Source organism: Simochromis diagramma, unplaced genomic scaffold, assembly GCF_900408965.1.
Source record: "Simochromis diagramma unplaced genomic scaffold, fSimDia1.1 OVJJ01000305.1, whole genome shotgun sequence".
In the NCBI taxonomy this organism is placed as follows: domain Eukaryota; kingdom Metazoa; phylum Chordata; class Actinopteri; order Cichliformes; family Cichlidae; genus Simochromis; species Simochromis diagramma.
In genome coordinates, this window is record NW_024387169.1 from 1,509,910 (window position 1) to 1,532,538 (window position 22,629).

The window sequence follows — 22,629 nt, forward strand, 5'->3', positions numbered from 1 at the left end:
TTAATGGAAGTGGAGGCGGACAGTCTTGTCTGTATGGCATAGCCGCCTGTGTTAGATGTGGTGCTTTCAGGAAGACCTCCTTTACCAGGCTTGTCATTTTCCACCAGCCCTTATTGTTCCACCCCCGTCTCCGTCTCCAACTCTCTCTCTCTTTTTCTTTCTCCCCTGGGCCCTCTCTTCACTCTGTCCAAGGCCTTTTCTGATGCCAAGAAAACACACACAAGCAAGCAGCAACATGCACCCTCACACTGACACACTCTCATAAAGACAGAGACAGAAGCAGTCCAAGACACAGAAGACTCACACAATCAGAAAGTCAATAAATGGCCTTCTTATCTTATCAGTACTGTCATCGCTCTATCATCCACAGCCGGTCCTTTTGTCTCATTGCCTAGTGATTCCCAAACAACGGATGCAATTTATACTTAGGTTTGAAATAAGCCAAACCTTTGAAATTTCACTAAATCAAAGATTAGTTTGCAGAAACGAAGAAAACATTTTTTTGTTTGTTTGGGTTTTTTTTTTCAAAAATGCAGAAGTCACCATTTGTAATCAAAGCAGGCGCACAAGAAGGCCTTTAAGTTGTTTATGAAAGAACAAATCTACAGGAGTGTTTACACTTATTCTAATGCGCGAGTTTTATTTTTGCTCTACGTTTAGCTGAGGGGTCACCGCAGCGGGTAGCTCTGCATATTTGATTTGGCACATCTTTACACCAGATGCCCTGTTTGATATATGTGTAGTTGTACCTTAAGCTTATAGACACAGACACCTAAATAAACCATAAAAAGGTTACTACTGTGTTTCTTTATTGATAAATTACTGAATTTTGGCCGTTCTTATTTTTAAATGTTTAATTGAAGAAGAAGAACTCCCCAAGTCCTTACAAATGATACAATATGTAAAAACATGAGTTTATTCTTTTGTGATATGCTGTGAGGCCTGTGGGTTCCCTCCACTACTAAGTCATCCCATGTGTGAGCAATATACTCATTGGTAATAATAAGACACATGTTCATTTTGCACAAATTTCTCTTATTGATATCCTCATATTTTTGCATTCATAGTTAAAGTAGATGCCATGGATTTAAAAATCCAAGCAAATTCCAGGTGTATCACCCGTATACAAACATACTGCTGTGATAACATGAGAGGCCACTGTTGGAAAAAAAACCTTAAATATTCACCCACCTCCCCATAATTAACTATTAGACATAACATTGTGTTGTTTTTGTTGATATTAAAGCAGCTCTTTTAATGGTTACATAGACGGCGTTTTAAAGATAGGCTTCACAGAAAATGTAAACTCCTCCTCTCACCCTGCTCATTTTCTCCCTCACGGCTCTCCGCCTCTCTGCTCTTTTGTTCTGTCTCTCTTTCTGCTTCGGCCTCTGCCGCCGCTGCACTGCTGATGGAAGGGATTGTCTAGTTTTATTAATATGACAGGTGAGCCTGCCCAGCTGCTACCTGAGTGCATCTGTTTGTGTGTGTGTGTGTGTGTGTGTGTGTGTGTGTGTGTGTGTGTGTGTGTGTGTGTGTGTGTGTGTGTGTGTGTGTGTGTGTGTGTGTGTGTGAGTGTGCCAAAAAGCAGCAGCTGTCTCATACACGCAATGCACTCTCATGTGAACCCTTTCACTCGGGCATTATTGTGGCATATAGATTTTTATTTTATTGCACTTTTGATTCACAACAGCCGTTTAGAGGATGGTGCAAAGAAACTCGACACAGCCGGTGAAAAGCAACGACTGGCCAGATGCTCTTCATTCTGGATCCATATTTGTGCATTATTACCCTCGTATATGAGTGCTTTGTTTACTTCCTGGGCTGCAAATCACCAGTGTAATTTCCACTTCCCCACTGAGATGGCCATAACATCCCTGTGCTTGTATATACACTTTATGATTTGACTCATATGTTGGGGTTCAATACTTTCGTATTGACTCAGGTAATTGAACACGAGGGACACGATCTGTATTCATAAAAGAAGCAGGGAGACTCGGTGAATCCGGGTTATCCGAACGGTCGTGAGAAGCTCCTGGCAGCGCGATCGACACGCTTTTTTGCTTTGAGAGAAGCGTCAGGTTGTATGTCTGCCATTGACTGCAGTTCAGGCATGACCACGGCAGGACAGAGGTCTTCCACCTGAGCAGCATTTTGTTCTGAGTCGCTCCATTACCTGAGCGAGCCTCCTTTGTCTTATAGCTCCATGTGGAAAATGAATACAAGCTGAAACGGTTCAGGTCACCAGGCATCGCGAGCATTGTTTGTATGTGTGCGTTTGGGGGGGGGGGCTAAAAGCTGAGAATGTTTTTAATTTTATCCTTTTAAATCCAACAAACACCTGCTCTGTGGTTTCTGATCCTATCAGAGATGTTTCATGAGGGTACTACCTGAAAATCATCAACCCACCAAAGATTTCTAAACTATGGTGTATTACAGTGTTTTAACAGACAGATGTCAATAGATTCCCACTCAGTAGAACAGAGCCATCACATTTATATATGTATATATTGTTTTTCTTTCTTTTTTTACTTTAAGGAGTCGGGCTGGCTGATGGGCAGCATTTGTGCCGTCGTGGCCCTGCATTGCCCTCACTGCTGTTAATTTTTAAGTACTGTGATGTCATTATTAAAGGCTGCCTTCATTTCTATGATGCTTTGTGGCCATCACATTTATTATCAGACCTAAGAAATATTTACAGAAAAGAGTTAAATATATAAAACTTAAAGAACAGACAGAAATGTTGCTATATTGCCAAAAAGTCTAATTTTTCTTCTTTTTCTGCCTATCACTAAGGCAGCAGGTAGAATTAGGAGGTCATTACTCATCAAGTACATCCTCCATAGAGTTGGATATTACGTCTTTCTAGGTGTGGGCCTGTCAAAAGGCAGGAGGTTAATGCAGTGCACTGCTGCTTAAAGCACACTTTGCTCTTTTCAAATTTAGTCATTGTGCCCGGTGAGATCAAAGCGGCCCTTTCAACATGTTGCTGTTGTCAGTGAGCTTTCATGTCTTACCTCATTACTGGAAAACTTTTCTTTGATTGAGCCGAGGTCTGAGCTGAGTTTGGCCAGACAATAGGCCTGGACGACTTTCACCATAATACAATGAGGAGGCAACAAAGATGTTGTCTCAAATCCCTCTTGAGATGCTGGGCCTCCACGCTTTACCGTGGCCAAAAAGCCGGTGAATTACAGTAAGATCCCTAAAAATAAGGATTTGTAACTCCTCTGATCAAACTCAGCTCACGACCAGTAGAGGCTAAATCCCCGCAGGGTACCAGTGTCGGAGAAGAAGATGAAACGAGCTTCTCCAAATGCATCCCCTGCCCATTTCATTTTAAACCCCTTTGTGATAATGTCTGGAAAAATGGCTTGAAGAGGTTAAATGTAACTTTTTAAATATGCAAGTTTTAGCAGGCTTAAATATCCAAAGCACTGTCGGAATAAAAATCCTTTAATAGACAATTATATTTGTAATGAAGCACGACACCTTTCCTTAAAAATATTTTATTCATGCGGTTTCTAAACAGCTCCAACATTTTTTTTTTTTACTTCTAACAAAAATGTCATAGCAGGGCACCAATATTTTTTCCAATCATTTTTTTGAGGAATAGAGCAAACAAAGCCTTGAGTGAATCCTTGAGTATACACGCCCCTCTCTGGCTCTGAGAATTGGGCTGCAAAAGTCAGAAAATACTGACAGAAGTGGCGTTTTATGGATCAGTAGAAAACTACTTTTGACCTTTTTTTTTTTTTTTTTTTTTTGCTTTACCCATTATTTCCCTCCTCACACAGACATTAGCACCACGCTTTCCTTTCTCCAATTTCTCTCGATTTCTTTCGCACCTCCTGTCTGACCTTTTTTTTTTCCTGTCTGAGCTTCTCACTTTTACAACTTAATTTCCTCTCCTGCTGATTTAAGTGTTTGTTTTAAAATATTTTTATCATCTTTCCAGTGATAACTGCTTTACGGGCTCAGGTAATTGCAGACTGTCAAACCAAAATGCCCATAAGAGACAATATAAATATTTGAGTGATTAAAAAAAAGCGTTTCCTGTGACCCGGCCTCTGCAGAAAATTGAAAATGAAATGAACTACGCCTGTTGCAAATTTTCCACTCTGATAATTTTTCCTTTCTTTGGAGGAGCCGGCCAATAAGAGCCAAGCTTTTGTTCCTGTTATCACACGCTGTTCATTTGTCTCCCGGCCGGAAAGCTGTGTTAAGATAACGCCATCCTATCATCTGATTGTCTTATCAAAGTTGAGCGACACAGCACCTCCAGACACTCTGAACAATCAGTCGAGCTGGATGAAAAGGTTAAGTTCTGTAGACACATCTTGTTAAAAAGGCCACAATACTTGGATAGAAAAGCATTTAAAAACACAACTTATTCAAGATGTTTTTTGTTGCTTTTCTCTCCCGCTTTCAGGTACCTCACCACATCAGGCTCGTGTAGGCCAATACTCAAAGCCTGTTTAATTTCTTACAGCCTCCTCTCAAGATTTCAAGTGCAAGAGTGTGCAACCCTTATGCAGCGTTTGACACCAGGGTCAGTGGAATTGCCCCACTTGAACTAAAAGACATTTAGTTTGGTTTGGAAAGTGAAAACTCGGACACCGTTAATTTGTTTGCTCTCCCACTAGTCATGACCGCAGCAAATGCCATCACCTCAAAGAAGTGGTCGGCCGTCCTCACTTTTATTTGTTTGTTTCTTTGGAGGGTGTCAGAAGTTGTGGAGCCCAGCTGTAGCAGACATTGGACTTGTGCAAGGGGGTGTGGTGACCGTCCAAAAGGAAGGCTTTGCAGGGAGAAAGCTATAGGGAGCTAGCAAACAAGCTAGCGACAGAACAGAGGGGGGTGGTGATGGTGCAGGGAGGAGTGGGGATTCATTTAGCCAGGCATAGCTGCTCTTGTTTGTGGTTGTCCCTGACAGCGTCGGCAACGCTGCTCCAAAGCACCTGTGTTTGCTCACTAGCTTTCCCCCAATCTGCTCGAAAAATGCTGTGAGCATGTCACATGGTGGCCAGATAGCCTGGGCACCATGGGAATACAAAAGCCAGGGCTTTTAGAACAGTTAATCATTAATGGAGGCCTCTCTTTTGTCCCCATTCAGTTCCACGCTGACAGAGGCTTTGATATTACATATAGCAGACAGGTCAGTCGTAGATATCGCCAAGTACATGGACAGGAAAGCGCTTTCAGGCCGCTTGATGACGGTAAGAGTTTCCTTACAAAGAAAAAGGATCTGTAAAGGACAAGGAGAACATATAAGTCAGTTTTATATAACACTGTAGGATTTTTTTTTTACTATTTAATTAACTGCACAGTAATTGTAAAGCAGCTTAGCAAATGCTATTGAGCTCAATTAGTGAGTACTGCCAACAAAAAATCAAGTAAGGGCCACAAGCTTCATGATTACGGCTCTGTCGGTGATCGTCAGGAATGCAATTAATAGAACAGGTCTTTTATAGAACTGAAGGCTGTTTTACCAACCCCACAATTAATTAACATGCCCTAATCTCAGTTTGCTCACCATCTCGAACTGTCAATGAAAAGTCCTGGGCTCATTTCATGCCTGTCAAAGTGGGCTTTAGAATAGAAGAAAAACGCAATGCGTGAACTTGCTTTCACAAAGCAAGGCCAAATTTATCTTGAGGAGAGATTAGGTCTGCACACCCACGTTCTTATAAAGCCCTAAAAGGGTCAGAGACAAACTCTTATCTTCCATTTACCTCAGCATGCCAACGGTCCTTTATTGAAAGTTAGAGCCTACCCCACCTTAACCCCCCCCCCCCCCCCCCGGTGCTAATAATACTGTATGGGACTTGGAGAGCATAGTGGGACCACAAACATTTACGGCTGAAACTGCAGCACAAGAGCAGGCAAAGTGGCCACTCAGTGCAGGATGCTTGGTGTGCCGAGAGTCAATCATTAACGTGGCACTTTTAGCGATATCTGCTCTCTCGCACAAAGTAGAAGTCAAAAGATAAATGGAGGTGGTGTTTCAGGGAATGATGTAAGGCTCCAGCGTACCAACTTGGGTTCTTTGGCAAACATAGCAGGTTTCTTTTGAGATGTTTGTGGATGGTTTTCATGCCTCTCTTAGATAATATGTTCCATAGCTGGCCACCAAAAGCGAAATGACTCAGGTTTATGTTTGTGTTAATATCACTAAAACACTTCCTGAAATCTCTAATGGAAACCTCTCAGCCTTTCCATTATCATGCAGTTTAAACTTCCCTGTTCTGTTATTAATGACCTGCCTGAAACCGTTCTCCGTCTACACAAAAACTATTTGAACTCAGGTATATGGAACTAGTATGACTGCAGCATGATGCAGAGACGCCAGCAGAAAGTAAAAACAATTCCTTTGGCATGTGTGAGCGTCACGCAGCCATAAATTGTTCCCTTCCTTGGGTGCAGCTTGACCTCACTACAGCGTGTTTATTTGCAAACCCTGGTCACCGGCGATAAGAGGTACTGATGTCCCCAAACTGTAGCTCGCAATCTCTGCTACAAACACAGTAACAACACACCCATGTTTTTAACTCATTTGCACGGCACAACACACAATAAGGAAAAACACAGAGGCGCTAATAAATCCTCTGTCTCAGCTATAAGGAAATAAATCAGGTTGACTACAGTCAAAGGATGGGCTTAACAAGTGCATGTTTCAAACAAAAGTTCCTGTTTTAGGAGGGAAGGTGCACGGCTGATAGATGGCTTGGCAAACATAGTTGACATACCTGGCCAATGCCATGGGCCGGTCAAAACCCAGGACTGAGAGGGACATTGTGCGAGTGTTTGAGTGTGTGAGCGCATCAGTGTAGCTCTTCTACAGCCTTCCCTCTGAGGCTTCCTCTCCCTCCTCTCCTCCTCTCAGGCCGTGGGGATCACTTCAGTCAGCAGAGCCCTGTTTGACAGAGACTCAGCCTCCATATAAATCCCATCCTCCTATTTATTTGATGTGCAGTTCTACTAGGACGCCTTCGATCCGTCCTCAGGGAGCCCGCATCTCAAAACACTCAAATAGTCTGGGTGCACAGATAAGCACGGGGCTGGAATTATACTCCCAAATTCCCAAATCCTTATAGAGCATTGTTTCATCGCATTTTAAAGCACTTACATAGAAAGAAAAACTGCCATATGGTATAGGATCGTGAATGACTGCAACTGCTGTTTTCTGTAATTTAGTGTGTTAGTGTGTGTGATGGGAAAATGTGAAAAAGGCCAAAAAAATAAGTAAATAAATAAAAGGAAAGGGGGGGGCAAATATTCCAAATCCTTTTTCCATGAGTGCAATTTGGAGCATTGGAAATGGGTCAGTGCAGTCTGGTGGATGAGTGGTGAACCTTTACGGGGAACACCCAGGAATGTTTAGTTAACTCACCCGTCGCATTCAAGCATGTGTGTCAAAGGTGTTTACAGGGTGCTGACATTCACACACTGGAAGAGAAGTGTTGTCAGTGAAACAGCCGTGTGTGGCTGAACTGAATCTTTAACAGAAGTAATAAAAGAGATCTGGAGGAAAAATGTTCCCAAAACAAACAGCTGCATATGAATTAAGAGAGAAAAACAATTATTTTTAATAAAATGAAATACAAATGCAAAGGAACTGCAATCGTTGGCACAGCAGCCTTTTCACCAAAAAGCCTTAAATACAAATTATTAATTTCATTAAAAAAATAATGAGATTAAATAATAAATTACATTTATATAATGTCATATTTTTATATTTATTTTTGCTCGAAATTCTATCCTGATATTTAATTCATTTATTCTTTCAGATATATTTGAATTAACGCTAAAATTCAGTAAATAAAAACTGACACAGCACTGACTCGATAAGGCAGAAGCACAAAAATGCGACCCCGTTCTCAAAGGTAAAAAATGGTCAGCGCAAAAGATTGTTTTGATCCAGCAGTCCAACATTAATCCAGCATGTAAATATCATCAGCGCGGTGTCACCGCAGCTGCTCGGTACTGGTTCACCCAGTATTGGATCGCACTGACCCCACGCTGGATACATTTTTAACTCAGTGATGCAGTGACACAACAACATATTTGAATATTTCTCGTGTCATTTTTTAATTTATAGGATAAATTAAATAATTAAATATATTTGTTTAAAATTAAAGATTTTTAGTGCAGCCAAAGATGATGAAACAATTCTCTTTTTTTTATTTATATTAATATTAGTTGTTCTATTCTACATAATCATAATTAAGCATCATCTTTTTATTCCAAAGTCATGGCATATTAATTTTAATTTTGTTTAATTTATGTTCTTATTATTTTACATTTGTCTTTTCAAAAGTGGGGGGGGGGGGGGGGGGGGTGTTTTCCATTTTCCATTTAAATTATGTTTTTGTTTGCTTTTTTTTTTTAAATATGTGTGTGGTTAAAATATGAACAAGGTATAATTACTCTAGTAGTAAATTTTATGATTAAGTAACATGTTGATCTGCTAATAAAACGAACTTGATAATATGTGGTTTAATTTCCCCTTATTTGATTCCCCGGCAATAAAACCCAATTATGCAGTCATATATGCAGCCGCTGTAACGCAAGGCAAACACAAGATATGTGAATCTAAATGTTTAGTGATTTAAAACTGTGTGATTATGAATCATATTTCCACAGTTTAAAAAAATGCTATTTATATTTTAACACCAGCTCTTTTAATTAACGTGTTGGTGAGATATGGGTTGTTAACACTTTTATTTATAACAGATAAATGGAGACTGAATGAAGAACAGAGTTTATTTTGAAAATAATAGAAAATTTACTTTTTTTTATTCTTTGTTTAATGTTTCGTATTTTTGTCTGACGTCTTTTTGAAAATACTAAATTTGGAAAAGATCTTTTACTCTGTGTTTCAAATACAAACGTCAGAGACGTGCCCATGAGCAAACACTCAGTAAGTCCTCTCTGTCTGTCCGTGTGACCACCCACCGAGTGCTTTGGGGCATGAAGCGAATGACTTTAACCGTGTCCTACCAGCTCGCCACACTGACCCACAGGTGACAAAACGGCTAACCTGTTAAAGTGCCTGTACACCCAATTACTTTAGGTCACATCGCGTCCACGTCTAGTGACTGAACCACACACGAGAAAGCTGCAGACTTCACTCAGACTGGCATTGTTTAAGGTAATTGGAGGAGTGTTGTAAGTTTCCTATGACTCACAAGGCTCTTTTCTCCACCCATGAATGCTGGAAGATTGTAGGTCGTAGTTAACTTAAAAACGAAGTCCTCTCAACTCATAAATTACACGGTAACGGACAACCTTAAGCAGTGTTGAAATGCCTCGAACAGAGCTTTATTTCAGCGTTGCTGGAGCGTGAAGCTGAGAGCACCACCCCACAAGGAGCCTGGCTCTCACAACCACAAATAAGACAGCTATTTATCTTGCCATACCTGAGGTCTGACATGCTGGCAGAACGCTGGTGGTGCACCAAAGGTGGATGTGAAAACAAGCACTTACTGTTTCTTAATGGTGTTGCTCTTTGAGGTATTGCTTCCGTAACAGGTGATACCCTTTTTATTGTTGTGAATAAAGTCAGGTCTTGAATTTAAAATTTCTGGCCTAAACAAAAGGGTTTTCCTTCCTGGGGCCTGTCTTGGCACAGCTACTGGCACTTTGAAATCTGATCTGATAGATTAAGAGCTTATCCATTAGAATAAACCATTGTGGAATCGTCGTGGGCTGGGTTTTCACTCGGCTGAAGAAAAGAACAGTTTTCATGCCATATCTTTGGGTGCAGACTGTATAGAAAGATGCACACACTTGTATAAAAGTGCCCTTACAAACACAGCCAGTGAAAAGCTTTCTTAAACGTTTCCTTCACAATGTCAAATTGTGTTGAAATTATCCTCCGTCTGACCACCCAGGGGGTCCCTGACATCACAACCTTTACAGAGGGGGAGGGGCTCAGTGTGTGTGTGTGTGTGTTTGTGTTTAGGCAAGTGTCTGCTCACATGCATGAATATGCTGCTTCATCTTATGTGTATTGATCCTCCGGTGACATCCCACTCCTGCTCTTTTCTGTTTGTTTGTTTGTTTGTGTGCGTTTCAGATTCATTTACCATTGTTACTTTATTCCCTGCAGATTCCGCGGGGAAGCACGCTACTTCCATTTCCTGCCACCCCGGCAGCATTACACGGGCCGAGTGTGTGTGAATACACATTCAGCAGAGAACTGGTCAATGTAAATGCAAACACCAACCGACACACCAAAACAAAGGAGCACAATATGCTTCTCTCTGCCAGAGCCCCTACACTTGCTCTATTTGCCCTCTTTTCTGGTTGGAGTCGCCATTAGGTCATATAATGGCAGCATCAAGTGCCCTCAGCAGCTTCCTGCCTTTGACTGGAAAATGACTTTTTGTTGGGCGCTACAAGCACGACTCCTGTCTTAGAGCTTTCCTTGCGCCATAAATCTAGATCCCCAAAAATTATTTAAACTAGGCCTCCTGCTAAAACCATCTAAGCGCCGTTATCACAGTCGGTGCTTGACTTGTGCTTCCTTCTCTAATACGAGAAGAGGGGTCACCCGTTATCCCCCTCCCACAGGCCTCAGCTGCCTTTTATGGTAAAGAGAGAGCAAATCGAGGCCAAAACGAGTACGCATGCTAAGGTGAACAGAGATACACGAGTGATACCTCATTCAATTAGACAACACCATTAAGGCAGGCAGAATGCGGACAGATAAATGACCATACAGTATGGCGTACAATGGGAATTAAAAGTATAGGGCAGCTGTGCTCTTATCTGGCTGTGGTAGAAGAAACCAGGCAACAAAGGGAGGCCTAAGACTAAGAGGCTTGATGCATGGGAAAGCCATGGGCCAGCCATTGTGGCTGCCCTTCTGCTGAGCAAATAGTCCAAACTGTTCATTCCCCATCTCCCATTCTCTCGCTGGTACATTGTTTGTGTCCTTGCATTTCATTCTGACTGGGGAAGATTGCTCTCAGGGCCAGTGAGCAAACAGTCCAGAAAAGAGCCAGCTATCTCCTGCCGTTCCCAGGAGAACTAGCATTTTTATTTCAGCTCCAAGCTGTCAAAGGATTGGAGAGTTTATGTCAGGATCCTGAATTAATTGCTTTAAGCCTTGGGGCCGACGCCGGCGTTTTTATCACCAAATGTTCGGTAAAATGTTTCCTAGCAAATTATGCGGCCCCCTCCCCACCGTTTCCTCGCTCAGTCGCCAAACATTTGGTATTGGATACATACAGGATGAGTTTCTGCAACACAAATGATGTGTTTAGTTGTTGTGACAGCACAATGGTGTGAATAGTGATGGGCTATAGCACGGCTGTCAAGGATTTGGTGGAATGAAGGCAAACAGCAAACTTTTGTGTGTGTGTGTGTGTGAGAGAGTGTGTTTTCTCCCTCTCCATGACGGTAGGTGCACGAGCCAAGCTTGGCAATAAAATTAGTAAGCTTACAGATGCCTCAATAAAACATAGCTGCTCAGACATTTGGTGGACCGAGCTTTAAAGGCTCCAAACTGTCCCATGAACTGCCAAACTGACTTCGGAACCGTCTGTCATCCTCATATCCATCCCATGATACTGCTAGCTAAATAACTGTACACTGTATATCATAGATTTGGAGGTGAAAAACTCCTATGAGTGACCACAAGCCGTATATCCAACCGAGCGGCATGTAGAAACTGCTCGTTTCAAAGAACCACTTTTTAAAATGAATTTTGCCTGCAATGAATGCATTCGTAGCTAACACTTGATACAGTTGATACATTTGGCTCCGTTCACTGTTTTAAATCTGGTGTATCTATCTCAATTATCCCAATTATTCTATGCATAATTTTTGGAATTAAAAAAAATGCTGTGGTATTTATGAACACACAATGTTGGCGTATCTGGATGTTGCATTTTCACTTTTTGGGGCCAAAAACAACACAGCAACAGGAAATCCGACACTTCCAGTCCTTGGAGTTACACACCAATAACTGAACCTGGATCCACTGTGTGCGTGTTGTTTTTCTTTTTACCGGTCGTCAGCCACTGTATTTGCGTCCAAAAAGGCATTAGTCCTTTTTCACTTTGCTGCATGATATTAAACTATTTGTATAAATAAGCCCTTTGACAAATTACCTGTCATCTATCCCTCACTGTCTACATCAAGGATTGCGTCGTCTGATCTACATGCTGAGAGGGAGCTGTTCCCAAAGAAACATTTGCATATGACGGGATCTCAGTGGGAAATTTGCATCAGCACATACATACAGCTGTCTCTGACTCAGTGACCTCAAACAGTGGTTGCTTGTAACAAGTCTGAACCCACAGCAAATTTAACTGTAACCATGGCCCTTCACAAATGCTTTACGACACCTCTTTCTGCTGAGACTCCAGCATAATAACCCGACTCTGACCAATAAATCTGCCAGTTGACTCCTTAATCTAAAAGGATATTAAGTGACAAACACCATGATGTTGCTGTCAGCATCAAGCAGGCGAGGGTTAAATAGTGTGTATCAGGGGACTACTCTGCAGTGGGGGAACATACAGGCCTCATCCTTCACAATAATCTGCTCAACAGCCCTATAGACACTTCCCAGCTTTCCTCAATCCTTCAACGGAGCATCCGTCTTTCCATTATAAATAACACAGCCATTTATATGGGATTAAATTGGGGATTAATTTGATTCAAGTCAGGGTATGGGAATTCATTAACGGGCTGACAGTGGCACTATACACGGGGAGAATTTAATTTGAATCCCCCAAGGGAAGCACTATGAGGCGCTGGAGCTGTGTTGAAATGGAGGTCTGAAAGACAAGGAGGGATATTGTTCTTTAGATTTGGACACTTGTAAGGTGGCACTTTATTGCTGTTGATGGTTTGTTATCAAATTGAGAGCAGCACTGCTGTTAGCTGAGATGGCACTGAAACAGAGAGCATGCTGGACAGCAAGAGACGGGTTTATCTGGAGGAAAGGGCTCAGATTTCACCTTGTCTGTCTGCGTGGATCAAGAGTAGTTTTTGACACTCGCTTGACCGTGAAGAAGAATATAGAGGTTTTCTCACACAGACTTGGCTCTCACTCACATGGTATTAAAATGAGCACATTATTTGAATGTCAGTGATTCTCATGAATGTTGAAATGGCATATCTATAACAGCCATTCCCGACAAGCTATGCAGTGTAAAGTAAAGGCATTAAATTCAACTCGGACGCCCATTACAGAATTCGCCCCTGCAGAACACCATCCTGGCATTCTCTAAATTGGACAAGTCCCATTGTAAGATAGCCTATCAATGTGCACATGTCTGCATAGGAGAACATATGCAGGACAAAATATTCCATAGTTTGTTATTCCGAGGACAGCGCTGGGGGCACACAGGCTTGTTTGCCTTTGCTGGGAGAGGAGATTGGATTGGGGGTTTAAATGAATCGCTGGCGCACCACGTTTATAGGTTTCATTAACTTTTAATGAGTTAGGTGTCCTTCGTTGCGATTGGCTGGCAAAGCTCTGCCTTCACTTCCTGGAACTGGAGCTCAGGGGGAAGTGAGGAGATATTGCAGCATCCTGGCTTCCATGTTATGGCCGTGCGATGGCTAAATATGCCACAGTGTGTGGAAGTGGTTCAGAAAAGGGGATGTAACATGGCACTATATGCGATACCTCCCATCAACACTGCAAGAGCTGGGTCTAAAATGGTGCATGGTCTTAAGAGGAATAAAGACTCCACACCAGATCAATCACAGCCAAGCAAGCATCCCTTTACCAATGCTGACCGACACATCGCCCATGGCGGCTTTGCCAACAAGGTTTGAGCTAAAAGATCTGCTGGGAAATGTCTGAGGAATTACCAACAAGGGCTAAAAGCACGACTGTGTGCATGTACACAAATACATCAGCAGTCAGCCTGACTGATATCTAACTTCACATTGTAAGCATCTCTAATCTTCAACCAATATGATTTTTTTCTGCCTGGATGATCACACTTCTATTATCTTATGTGGAGGGTTGCTGTTTCTTTTTTCTGTTTCTCTTTGAAAACCTAATCTTCCCCTCCGCTGCTGGGCTGAGCCTCACGTCAGCGCTCAAGAGAAACAAAAGCTTTGATGGTCATCTCAATTTTATCTCGATTCCACCGACATAAGACGGAAAGCTCCTCTTCAGAAATTTACATCATCTTCCACACTCTTGATATTTAGCGGTTCCCATACGAGAACTTGATTGGTTTGGTGAGGTGCGGACTGCTTCTCTTCCATTTTCATGATGACAGACCTGTGCTGCGATACTATTTAAGGATAAACACTGACCATCCATCCACTTCCAGCCTTATAAAAGCAGGAGGGTAGTGAGAGGCACCCCGTTCTGGACTGAATAGATTGCCTTTAGGTCACTGCATGTCCCACCAGCTGCTGCCTCACAGTGCTCAATGGGCATTGTTGACGGACCCCTCTCTCTCTCTCTCCCCTTCTCTCTGAGAACATGATGGAGTCCTGCGCTGGAATGTCACACAGTCTTGTCAAGAAAGTGCGGACACATCACAGTTAGCGTCCGCATTCTCAGCCTCCATCCCTCCCTCTCTCTTTCTGCCTCTCGCTCGCTCTCACACACCCAGCTCTTCATCATCTTCGTAACAAATCTGCGTTCATCTAGAGTCACCAAATAATATCTGCGTCTGTAACTCTGAGACTTTGCAAAAAATTAAGATGAAACATGTCAGCATTACAAATGACAATAAAGTGATTTGTAAATATAGAATAAATCTGCTTTGTCTTATCAAATAATCTGTATACGTAAAGATTTTTTAAAAAGGGGACAGAGGAAAATTAAAGCCAAATTTTAGTCAGAAATGATAAAAGTCGAGGTTTCACTTACATGCACATCTTGTAAATTTCTCATGATATTATTATATTCCAGGTCAGGAGGAGAAAAACAGGCTTTTCTATAAAATAGTTTCTGCCTGCTGTCTCATGCAGTTTGTATGAATTATCCACAACCCCCCAAATTAAATAAAGAAACATTTTTAAAAAAGCCAATTTTTTTTTTTTGCTGATATATATTTTTTAAAAATAAGGAACATTTGCAATTATTGAAACTCCATTTACTTTAACTGCACTGTTTTAATAGGAAAATTATTTATAAAAGCCAAATAGTTAATTCCTTGCTTGAAGGTCTGCCTGAGATTCATTTTATGATTTTACTTTTTAATATTTCAAGTTTGTCTTATTAAAAACAAATATGCCACAAGAAAGAACGAAGCTCAAAAGTCATTTTAGAAAGCCAAACACACAATAAAACAATGTTTTCAACAGCTGCAACGCAAACTTATGTGGAATTAAAATGTAATTTATTAATAAATCATTTGTCCCTGCAGTAATCCTGTTTTCATTTCAACCTTTTTGTGCTAGAAATCCGTAATATGTTTGCAGAAGTGCGTATTTATGTGCAAATATCCTTTTAAATACAAACGTGTGGGACAGCCTATGAAACGGCAACAGAAGGAATCCATTTTCAATTGCAAATTAGCTGGTTAACTGATAGATGTGATTTCGATACATTTTAATATTTCAAATTTCGGACACTCTAAATGTATATTTTGGTTATGAGCTCATTTTAAATTCCTGTTAAATCAAATGTTTAACAACGATAGAAAATAGCAGACGTTCAGAAATGACAATAACGCAAACCGAACCGCAGTGCCGCCTCTGGAAAAAATAAGCCGTAAAATGTTTATTCATTTATCAACATAACAGAATTTATTTTCTACAATTTATTTATTTATTCTTTTATTTAAAGTTGAATTAATATTTAAATCTTCTGGATTTATTTGCGCAAATTTGTCGAAATCACATAATAAAAAGTTATGATTACAAGTATTAATTTTCTGTAAATAGGCGCTGAGAAAACTGGAGACACGTACAGTGGCTGGCCGGACGGGACGGGGCAGCGACGCTCACACCGGGATGGGCCGCCTGCTGGGAAACCATGGGTGGCTTTAAGTTTTGACTTTGTGGTCTCTTTAATATACTGAGGGACGGCAGTTTGCCTTGCTAAGATATGGGATTAGGAGTATTTCTGGTGAAAGAGGAGTTAAGTCGGGCTAGTGTGGACGGTCCCTCCCCTGCAAAAGGCTGAGACAGAATTACAGCTTGTTGGACCGGTGTCCCGCCGTCGTCATGGAGACGGATCTACTTGGGTGTTCCAGTCCGCGGGCTGCAGCGCATGGAGAGCCTATAGGTGCGCCAGACACCTTTCTGTGTATATAACACATCTGACTATTGAAAGAACACTGCTCCAGATTTAATATAGCCTACAGACACAGGCTGATGAACTGGGCAAGAATCGAAGAGGCTGTATTAGAAGGCCGATTGGAGGATTGATTACAAAACTACCCACTCTCATACACACGCGCACACACTTCTTATTGTTCTTCCCTTCCGAGGACAGTGTTCATACGATAATTCCAATAATTTGTTGATATTATTTCCATTCTTTTATGCGTAAACCGATGGTGTAAATGGAGTCCCATCAGGCTGATATAGCCTATTCAGTTGACGCCCATGGGTGGATGCGCATATGGCTTATAGGGTACTGAGTCATTCATCGAAGACAGAGGCCCAAACTCGCCTAGGCATTAAAATACGTCGCTGTAGGGAAAATGTCTCACTTTGGAGGTCTGGTATTAGACGCTATTTAAAGTGATAAAAAGAAAAGGAGGTAAATCGTCTATTGTTGCAGTAAATATATCCTCCTCCTCCCCCCCCCCCCCCCCCCCCCCCCCCCCCCCCCCCCCCAAAAAAAGACTGAACTAAACAGCAGATGATTTTATAGTACAATGATATTTGGTCTATTGTTTCCAGCTACGCTGATTTTTTTTAAACATATATATATATATATATGATTTCCCATCGGCGACCTGCAGTGAGAGTCAGAATGCCTGCCAGAGATGAGTGCCTCTGAGAAAAAAGGGGGTCCTGTTTTCAGGCCCTAATCAAGAAATATGCAAATACGCTCACAAAAAAAGCAGAGAAATCAGGTTAGCGGGCTAAGAAGAAAAAAAAGGATCAACAGGCCGGGCCATCCTTTATTCAGTTGCTATAACAACAGATGTACTCGTCTATGATGGCGCGGCCAGGAGCTCCAGAGGTATCCTCCCCGATGGAAAAACCTGAATAAAGTTAGGAGATGCATGAGCCCCGGCACACTTTTGTCTGCCGGTACAGATTGAGGTTGGTTACCTTTGAACCGGCAAAGCTCCACAAGGCCATTCCCGGCTCAGTGCGCGCGAGAGGGGGCTTGACTGGGGTTACCGCGCCTTCTGAGGGTCGGAGGAGAGCAGCGTTGGAATATAACAGTTATATATTGGCCGAGGAACAATTTGAAGGGCTCTCCGTCTACTTCAGATTTTAAAGAACCAGTATTTTGGATGCAGTGTCTTGAACATCATCATCATTATTATTATTATTATTACATGTTTGTGTTTAATAAAACGGTAAAGATTCTAGCTTTAAAATTAAGACTTCCGGTTTTTGAATCCAGGAAAAAAGAAAAAAAAGGGGGGAAATAAGATAAAGTACGTATTATCCTAATTTTCTTAAAATATTTTATTAAACGCGTTTTATTTTCATATATTACTTTACTTTTGATTAAAACTGGTGCTGGAAAATAAAAATCGATTCAGTGTATTTATATACCGGTACCAAATAAAAGCAGTAGAGTCAGTGTTGCAGGAAAGCTCGCTTTCAGGACGTAAGAGCAGCCACACTGATACCAATCAGCCGCACACTGCAAAAAATATCTGCACTCAGTCTCACATGTCTCTGAACAAGGAAAGAGTTCCGCTGGTTTCGTGTGTTTCCTCCAGTTTAAACAGTCGCTTTTCTCTAATGTGCTACAAGTTACAATTGTGGACAGAGTTCATCTATTTGGATGATTTACTTTTGCGAAATAACCACCAATTGAGGCGAGAGAAATTATCTAATCAACTGAAAACTTTTAATTAAAAACCAAAATTACGCAGTTGAAAGAGTAAAGCCAACCTAGTGTCGTGTCCGTGGCAGTTTTTTGCAGTGCGCTAAGGTCTCTCCAACATGCAACTCAGAGACAGGGAAACTTGCAGCAATCACACAACCTGCAGATCCTCTCAGCTTTGCACCACCCTGTCGTGAAATCAAATACGTCTCGTTTCGACTGAATTTAGGAAATCAGCCTCTGCCCCCTCCACCCCATGCACCCCCGGGAACGGCTGTCAAACCGTCTATCCCTCCAAGTAAAAGGAAAAAAACGATGTAAGAAGACAGATTTATAAAAATAAAAGCTTCATACCTGCGCAAAATAGCCGCTGCTTGTTGTTGGCAGGCCACACAGGAGCCCATTGTAGAAGCTCGCCTTCTGCCTTCTGCAAAGGGCTCCAGACATCACGGCATTTATTTGAGCTCAAACTCTGTCACTGTTGACTTTAGCACAAAGCAAAGATTTCACTGCCCCGCTAGTTAAAAAAAAATGATTATTTTACAGAGATATCGATCAGTGTGCTATAAAAAATCAGCTTAGCATTATATGTCTAAAATGAATAGAACGAAATTTAATGTCTGTGTAAATTTACAGAGCTGCGGCGTCCTATTCAAAGTTTACACTTGTGCAATTTGGTTTGTGTGTGTACTCTTCCTATATGTGAGCATAGCCTACACTCTATTGTTTACTGGCTTTGTTTATTCGCAGATCACGCTGTTTAAAGTACGATCTGTAAAGAGGGCCTGGAGAATAAACGCACACTTTAGGCCCTACGTGTTCAGAAGTCGAAGGGGTGTCATTTGGTTATAAGAGGAGCAGAAATGCTCCCAAACTCCCTGGCCTTGGATTTGAGCTCAGGAGGGGACTTGGAGTCATTTGGATGACAACTAGCCTATCTTATCTAACAAGTGGGGAGGGTCCCACTACTTTAAAAATAGGCAGAAGACAATGGTCCCCCAGATTGTGGGGAGAAAAGTTAGAGCATCGCATTGAGCCGGCTCTGTTCCCAAATCAGGCCCCTTTTGCAACTATTCTGCTGCGCCACGGGAGGCTGTTTTATGTGACAATGACACTAATCTTATTCAGTGATCCAAACTTTGCACTGTGCGCGTGCGTGCGCGCGCGCCAGTGTATGTGTGTGAGAGAGAGTATGTGTATGTGTGGGAATTTAATAGCTGGCATAATGCATGCATGTAGGCTGCATATAATCTCATCAACTGCAGCTGAAGATTGCGAGATTAAATGGGAACGTGTGCATTTCTGCCTTTGGATCGACTGTGTGGGGTCAATTTTGCTAAAAAAAAAAAATTAATTAATTAATTTAAAAAAACAATTTTAATATATATATATATTTAAATTATCCTGCCGCTTTTTTTCTTTCAAACCTCCTTTTACCTCACTTTAGTTTAAAAATATTATATTATAGAATGTGGCGCACTGGCTACATCTCCTTTTTTCATATAAATATTTGAATTTGTGGTTGGGATTAATGAGCATATATGTGTGTTGTTTACATTTCCTGAATGACAAATTGGGAGCATTGTTCCCGGTTTTATCCAGCAAAGCTATTAATCCAAGCTGACTGTGCGCCTTACGTGGGTAAGAATAAATTCCAGAAATTGAATTAAATAAATAAATACATCGTGAGAAACGTATTTTATGATCCCAAAGATGGATGAATGGATTCGTTTTTGTTATGATAATATAAACCAAAATTGGACTAAATTAATGCCGCCTCAAATTGTATCTTTCTCCTGCAAATTCTCCGTTTGAAGTTCGTTTTTTGGATAAAATCTAATTTTTCCTATAATAATAATAATAATAATAACAGTAAGAATAATAATAATAATAGTAAGAATAATAATAATAATAGTAAGAATAATAGTAATAATAAATGGCCCAACACCGTGACATTCAGAAAACAAAACCAATAACACTTTAATATAGATTCTGTTCTTGTCACTACAAGAATACACATATACAAGCCATAAATAGGAATTACACAAATGATTGAACAAATCCAGCGAGGCATTTCGAGTCATTTACGAGTCCAGTTATGCGGACGCAGGCTATTTTACAGCAAGTTGTTGTTGGTTGTCTTTGGGTCCAGTCCTGAAACCAACTTCTGAGCAGATTTCCGTCACATTATCAGTGTTTTTAATCATTAATATCAGCATCCTCTCAAAATAATTAGGCTACTAACAAACTCGACAACTAAAACTGTGGGAAACGTCAAAAATATCTGAAATACATATTGTACACAAAGTCTATACTTTTTCTTTTACAAATGTACAAAGTGAATGGGAAGAAAGTCCACATTACATGAGGGAATAAAAGAGTTTATGAGGAGTTCATAATTGGTCTGGAATAGACACCTTGGTAGTAAGTTGTGTCAGGTATGGATGAAGAATCCAGACCGGCTTTCCCCGCCATGGAGCCCATGGAAAGAGGTCCCGCCATGGGGGAGCCATAGCCGGAGTAATGCATCACCTGCTCGTAAGTCTTTAAGTCCATTTTGTGATGCTGCTGCTCCGAGGACATGAGGTTATTTATGGAGAAAGGGTGGTTGAAGGAGTAGTGGTGCTCCGGCTTCAGGTGGGCTTCGTGCGCAAGAACCGAGTGATGCTGAGACATGAGGTGCTGCCCCTGCGTCACCGGGCTAGCAGCGGTGTGCTCCGGGCTCAGGGCCTGGCTCGTCTTCATGTCCGACAGGGACCTTTTGTGGTCGCTGGAGGAGGAGTTGGAGAGCGGGGACTCGTTGCCGTTGCAGCTCTCCGAGCTGCTGTTGGAGGAGCCGCCGTCCCCTGACTTGCGGCCCGGTTCCTTCATCTTCTTGTCGCACTTAAAGCGTTTCTGCCTCCTCAGGTAGCAGCCGTTTTCGAACATGTTCCCGGAGTCCGGGTGCAGAGTCCAAAACGAGCCTTTCCCCGGTTTATCCGGCGACCTGGGCACTTTGACGAAACAGTCATTGAAAGACAAAGAGTGGCGAATGGAGTTCTGCCAGCGCTGCTGGTTCTGTCGGTAAAACGGGAAGAGGTCCATTATCCACTGGTAGATCTCGGCTAGTGTCAGCATCTTGCTCGGGGACTGCTGGATGGCCATGGTGATAAGAGAAATGTAGGAGTACGGGGGTTTGGCGTGCGTGTAGCTCCTGCGGTAGGTCTTAGGGTCTCTGGACCTGTTGATGTTAGACTGTCCGTATATCGGGCTCATGGCGTTCATGTTTGAGTACGACGTGAGGGCGTTCATAGACGCGGGCTGTGCGGTCATGGGACTCATGCTGGGGCTCAGGGCTGCGCTCATTGCCGTCATCCCTGCGCCCATGCCGTTCATGGCGCCGGTTCCCGGTGACATGCCGGTCATGGAGGGGCTCATGCCCGTGTTGACGTATGACATATTCATGGAGTTGGCCGTCATGTTGGCAGTGGTGCTCATGCCGGACATGCTCATGTAGGTATTCATAGAGTTCATTCCCAGGCCCGCGTTCATGTTGCCAACCGAGGTGTAACACTGTCAGTGAGGGAAAGAGGCATTCGTGAGTTTCATCTGGCATTGCAGCGAGGAATAAAGCGGCACAGTGATTTCTAAACACGGCGAATCGTTATTATTTGAGCCTGATAAAAATCGCCTTATTCATCTCCATAAATAATACTTTATATTTTAAAGCTTCCCGGTTTCGTAAGTGTGAAGTGGCATTGTAGGCGTTTGCTCTCGCGCGAAGTATTTCCTAAAAATGAAAAACAGGGGTGCGTATATTTAACAATATATTTAACGCCAGTATTACAACAAAACATAAATAAATAAAATTGAGGTGACTATTCCTCTTAAAATGTGCAGCCTAGATGAAAATACTACTCGGTGTGCGTGTGTCCACTGAAAAATCTCCCCGAAATCAAACAGCACACGTGTTTATTGGGTGGAAACCTGACCAACAATAACCCGATATAGTAGAAACACGTAGAGACTTATGAAATTATAATCCGAGCGAAAAGTTTCTTCCCCTACATGTCAAGCAACTTTGTTAGGATAGTGCGCTGCGTGGAGATGGGGGAGGATTTGGAGGCGCCTCAAGTCAATATTTGATCACAAAGTTAATATTATCTCAGGGCTAATATTGAGTTGTATAAAATGGGATCGGCTTTAGACAGAAAAAAATATATATTTAAGGTACCCACCTCGGGCTCTCCGTAGTAGGTGCTCCAGTCGGTGTGTTCGTGTCCTTCCATTTTAACTGCTCCAAGCATCATGGAGGACTTTTACAAAGCGTCTCCCAGCAGAGGGAAAGCCGAAAGTCTCTCTAATAGCAGGTAACTGGGGACCACTGAGTGTATTTAGGTCGTCGGTCTGTCCCTTCGTCGAAGACTGGAGCATGTGTGTCTTATGGAGCCAGCCGTGAAATGCGTCTGTCAGTGACTGGAGTTCAAATGACGCTCCGTGCTGCTTGTTAACGCTGTGATATAGCTCTGTGCTCTAGGCAAGCCTCCAATCCCTACTTCTACGCCTTGGGCCCTATTTGAATAATCTCCTCGCACCTAGGCGTGAGACTCCTCGAGCATCCCCCCACCCCAATTGTACACCTGCGCTAACTGAAAAGAACAGTTTCATATGAAAAGCTTCATTATAAACTAATC

The 22,629-nt window shown here is 42.0% G+C and overlaps 1 protein-coding gene and 1 long non-coding RNA gene across 2 annotated transcripts; both read right to left on the minus strand.

Moving 5' to 3' along the window:
* Nucleotides 1-3,721: 3,721 nt before the first annotated feature.
* On the minus strand, nucleotides 3,722-19,322 carry LOC120744539. The gene is made up of 2 exons (XR_005698385.1): nucleotides 18,311-19,322; nucleotides 3,722-5,248 (listed from the first exon to the last, which is right to left on the minus strand). It is a non-coding gene; the product is annotated as an uncharacterized LOC120744539 (long non-coding RNA).
* Nucleotides 19,323-19,888: 566 nt separating this feature from the next.
* foxa2 (forkhead box A2) lies at nucleotides 19,889-22,254 on the minus strand. Its single transcript, XM_040049062.1, has 2 exons — nucleotides 22,174-22,254; nucleotides 19,889-21,508 (listed from the first exon to the last, which is right to left on the minus strand). The coding sequence occupies exons 1-2, from the start codon at nucleotides 22,243-22,245 to the stop codon at nucleotides 20,339-20,341; spliced, it is 1,242 nt and encodes a 413-aa protein (XP_039904996.1). The 5' UTR covers nucleotides 22,246-22,254; the 3' UTR covers nucleotides 19,889-20,338.
* Between the last annotated feature and the right edge of the window lie 375 nt (nucleotides 22,255-22,629).

What these genes read in the sequence shown, in the direction of transcription:
- foxa2 (XM_040049062.1), bottom strand. Translation starts at nt 22,245, where the DNA reads ATGATGCTTGGAGCAGTTAAAATGGAAGGACACGAACACACCGACTGG. An exon ending in CCTACTACGGAGAGCCCGAG is followed by an intron (nt 21,509 to 22,173) that starts GTGGGTACCTTA and finishes CCTCACTGACAG; the next exon opens with TGTTACACCTCGGTTGGCAA.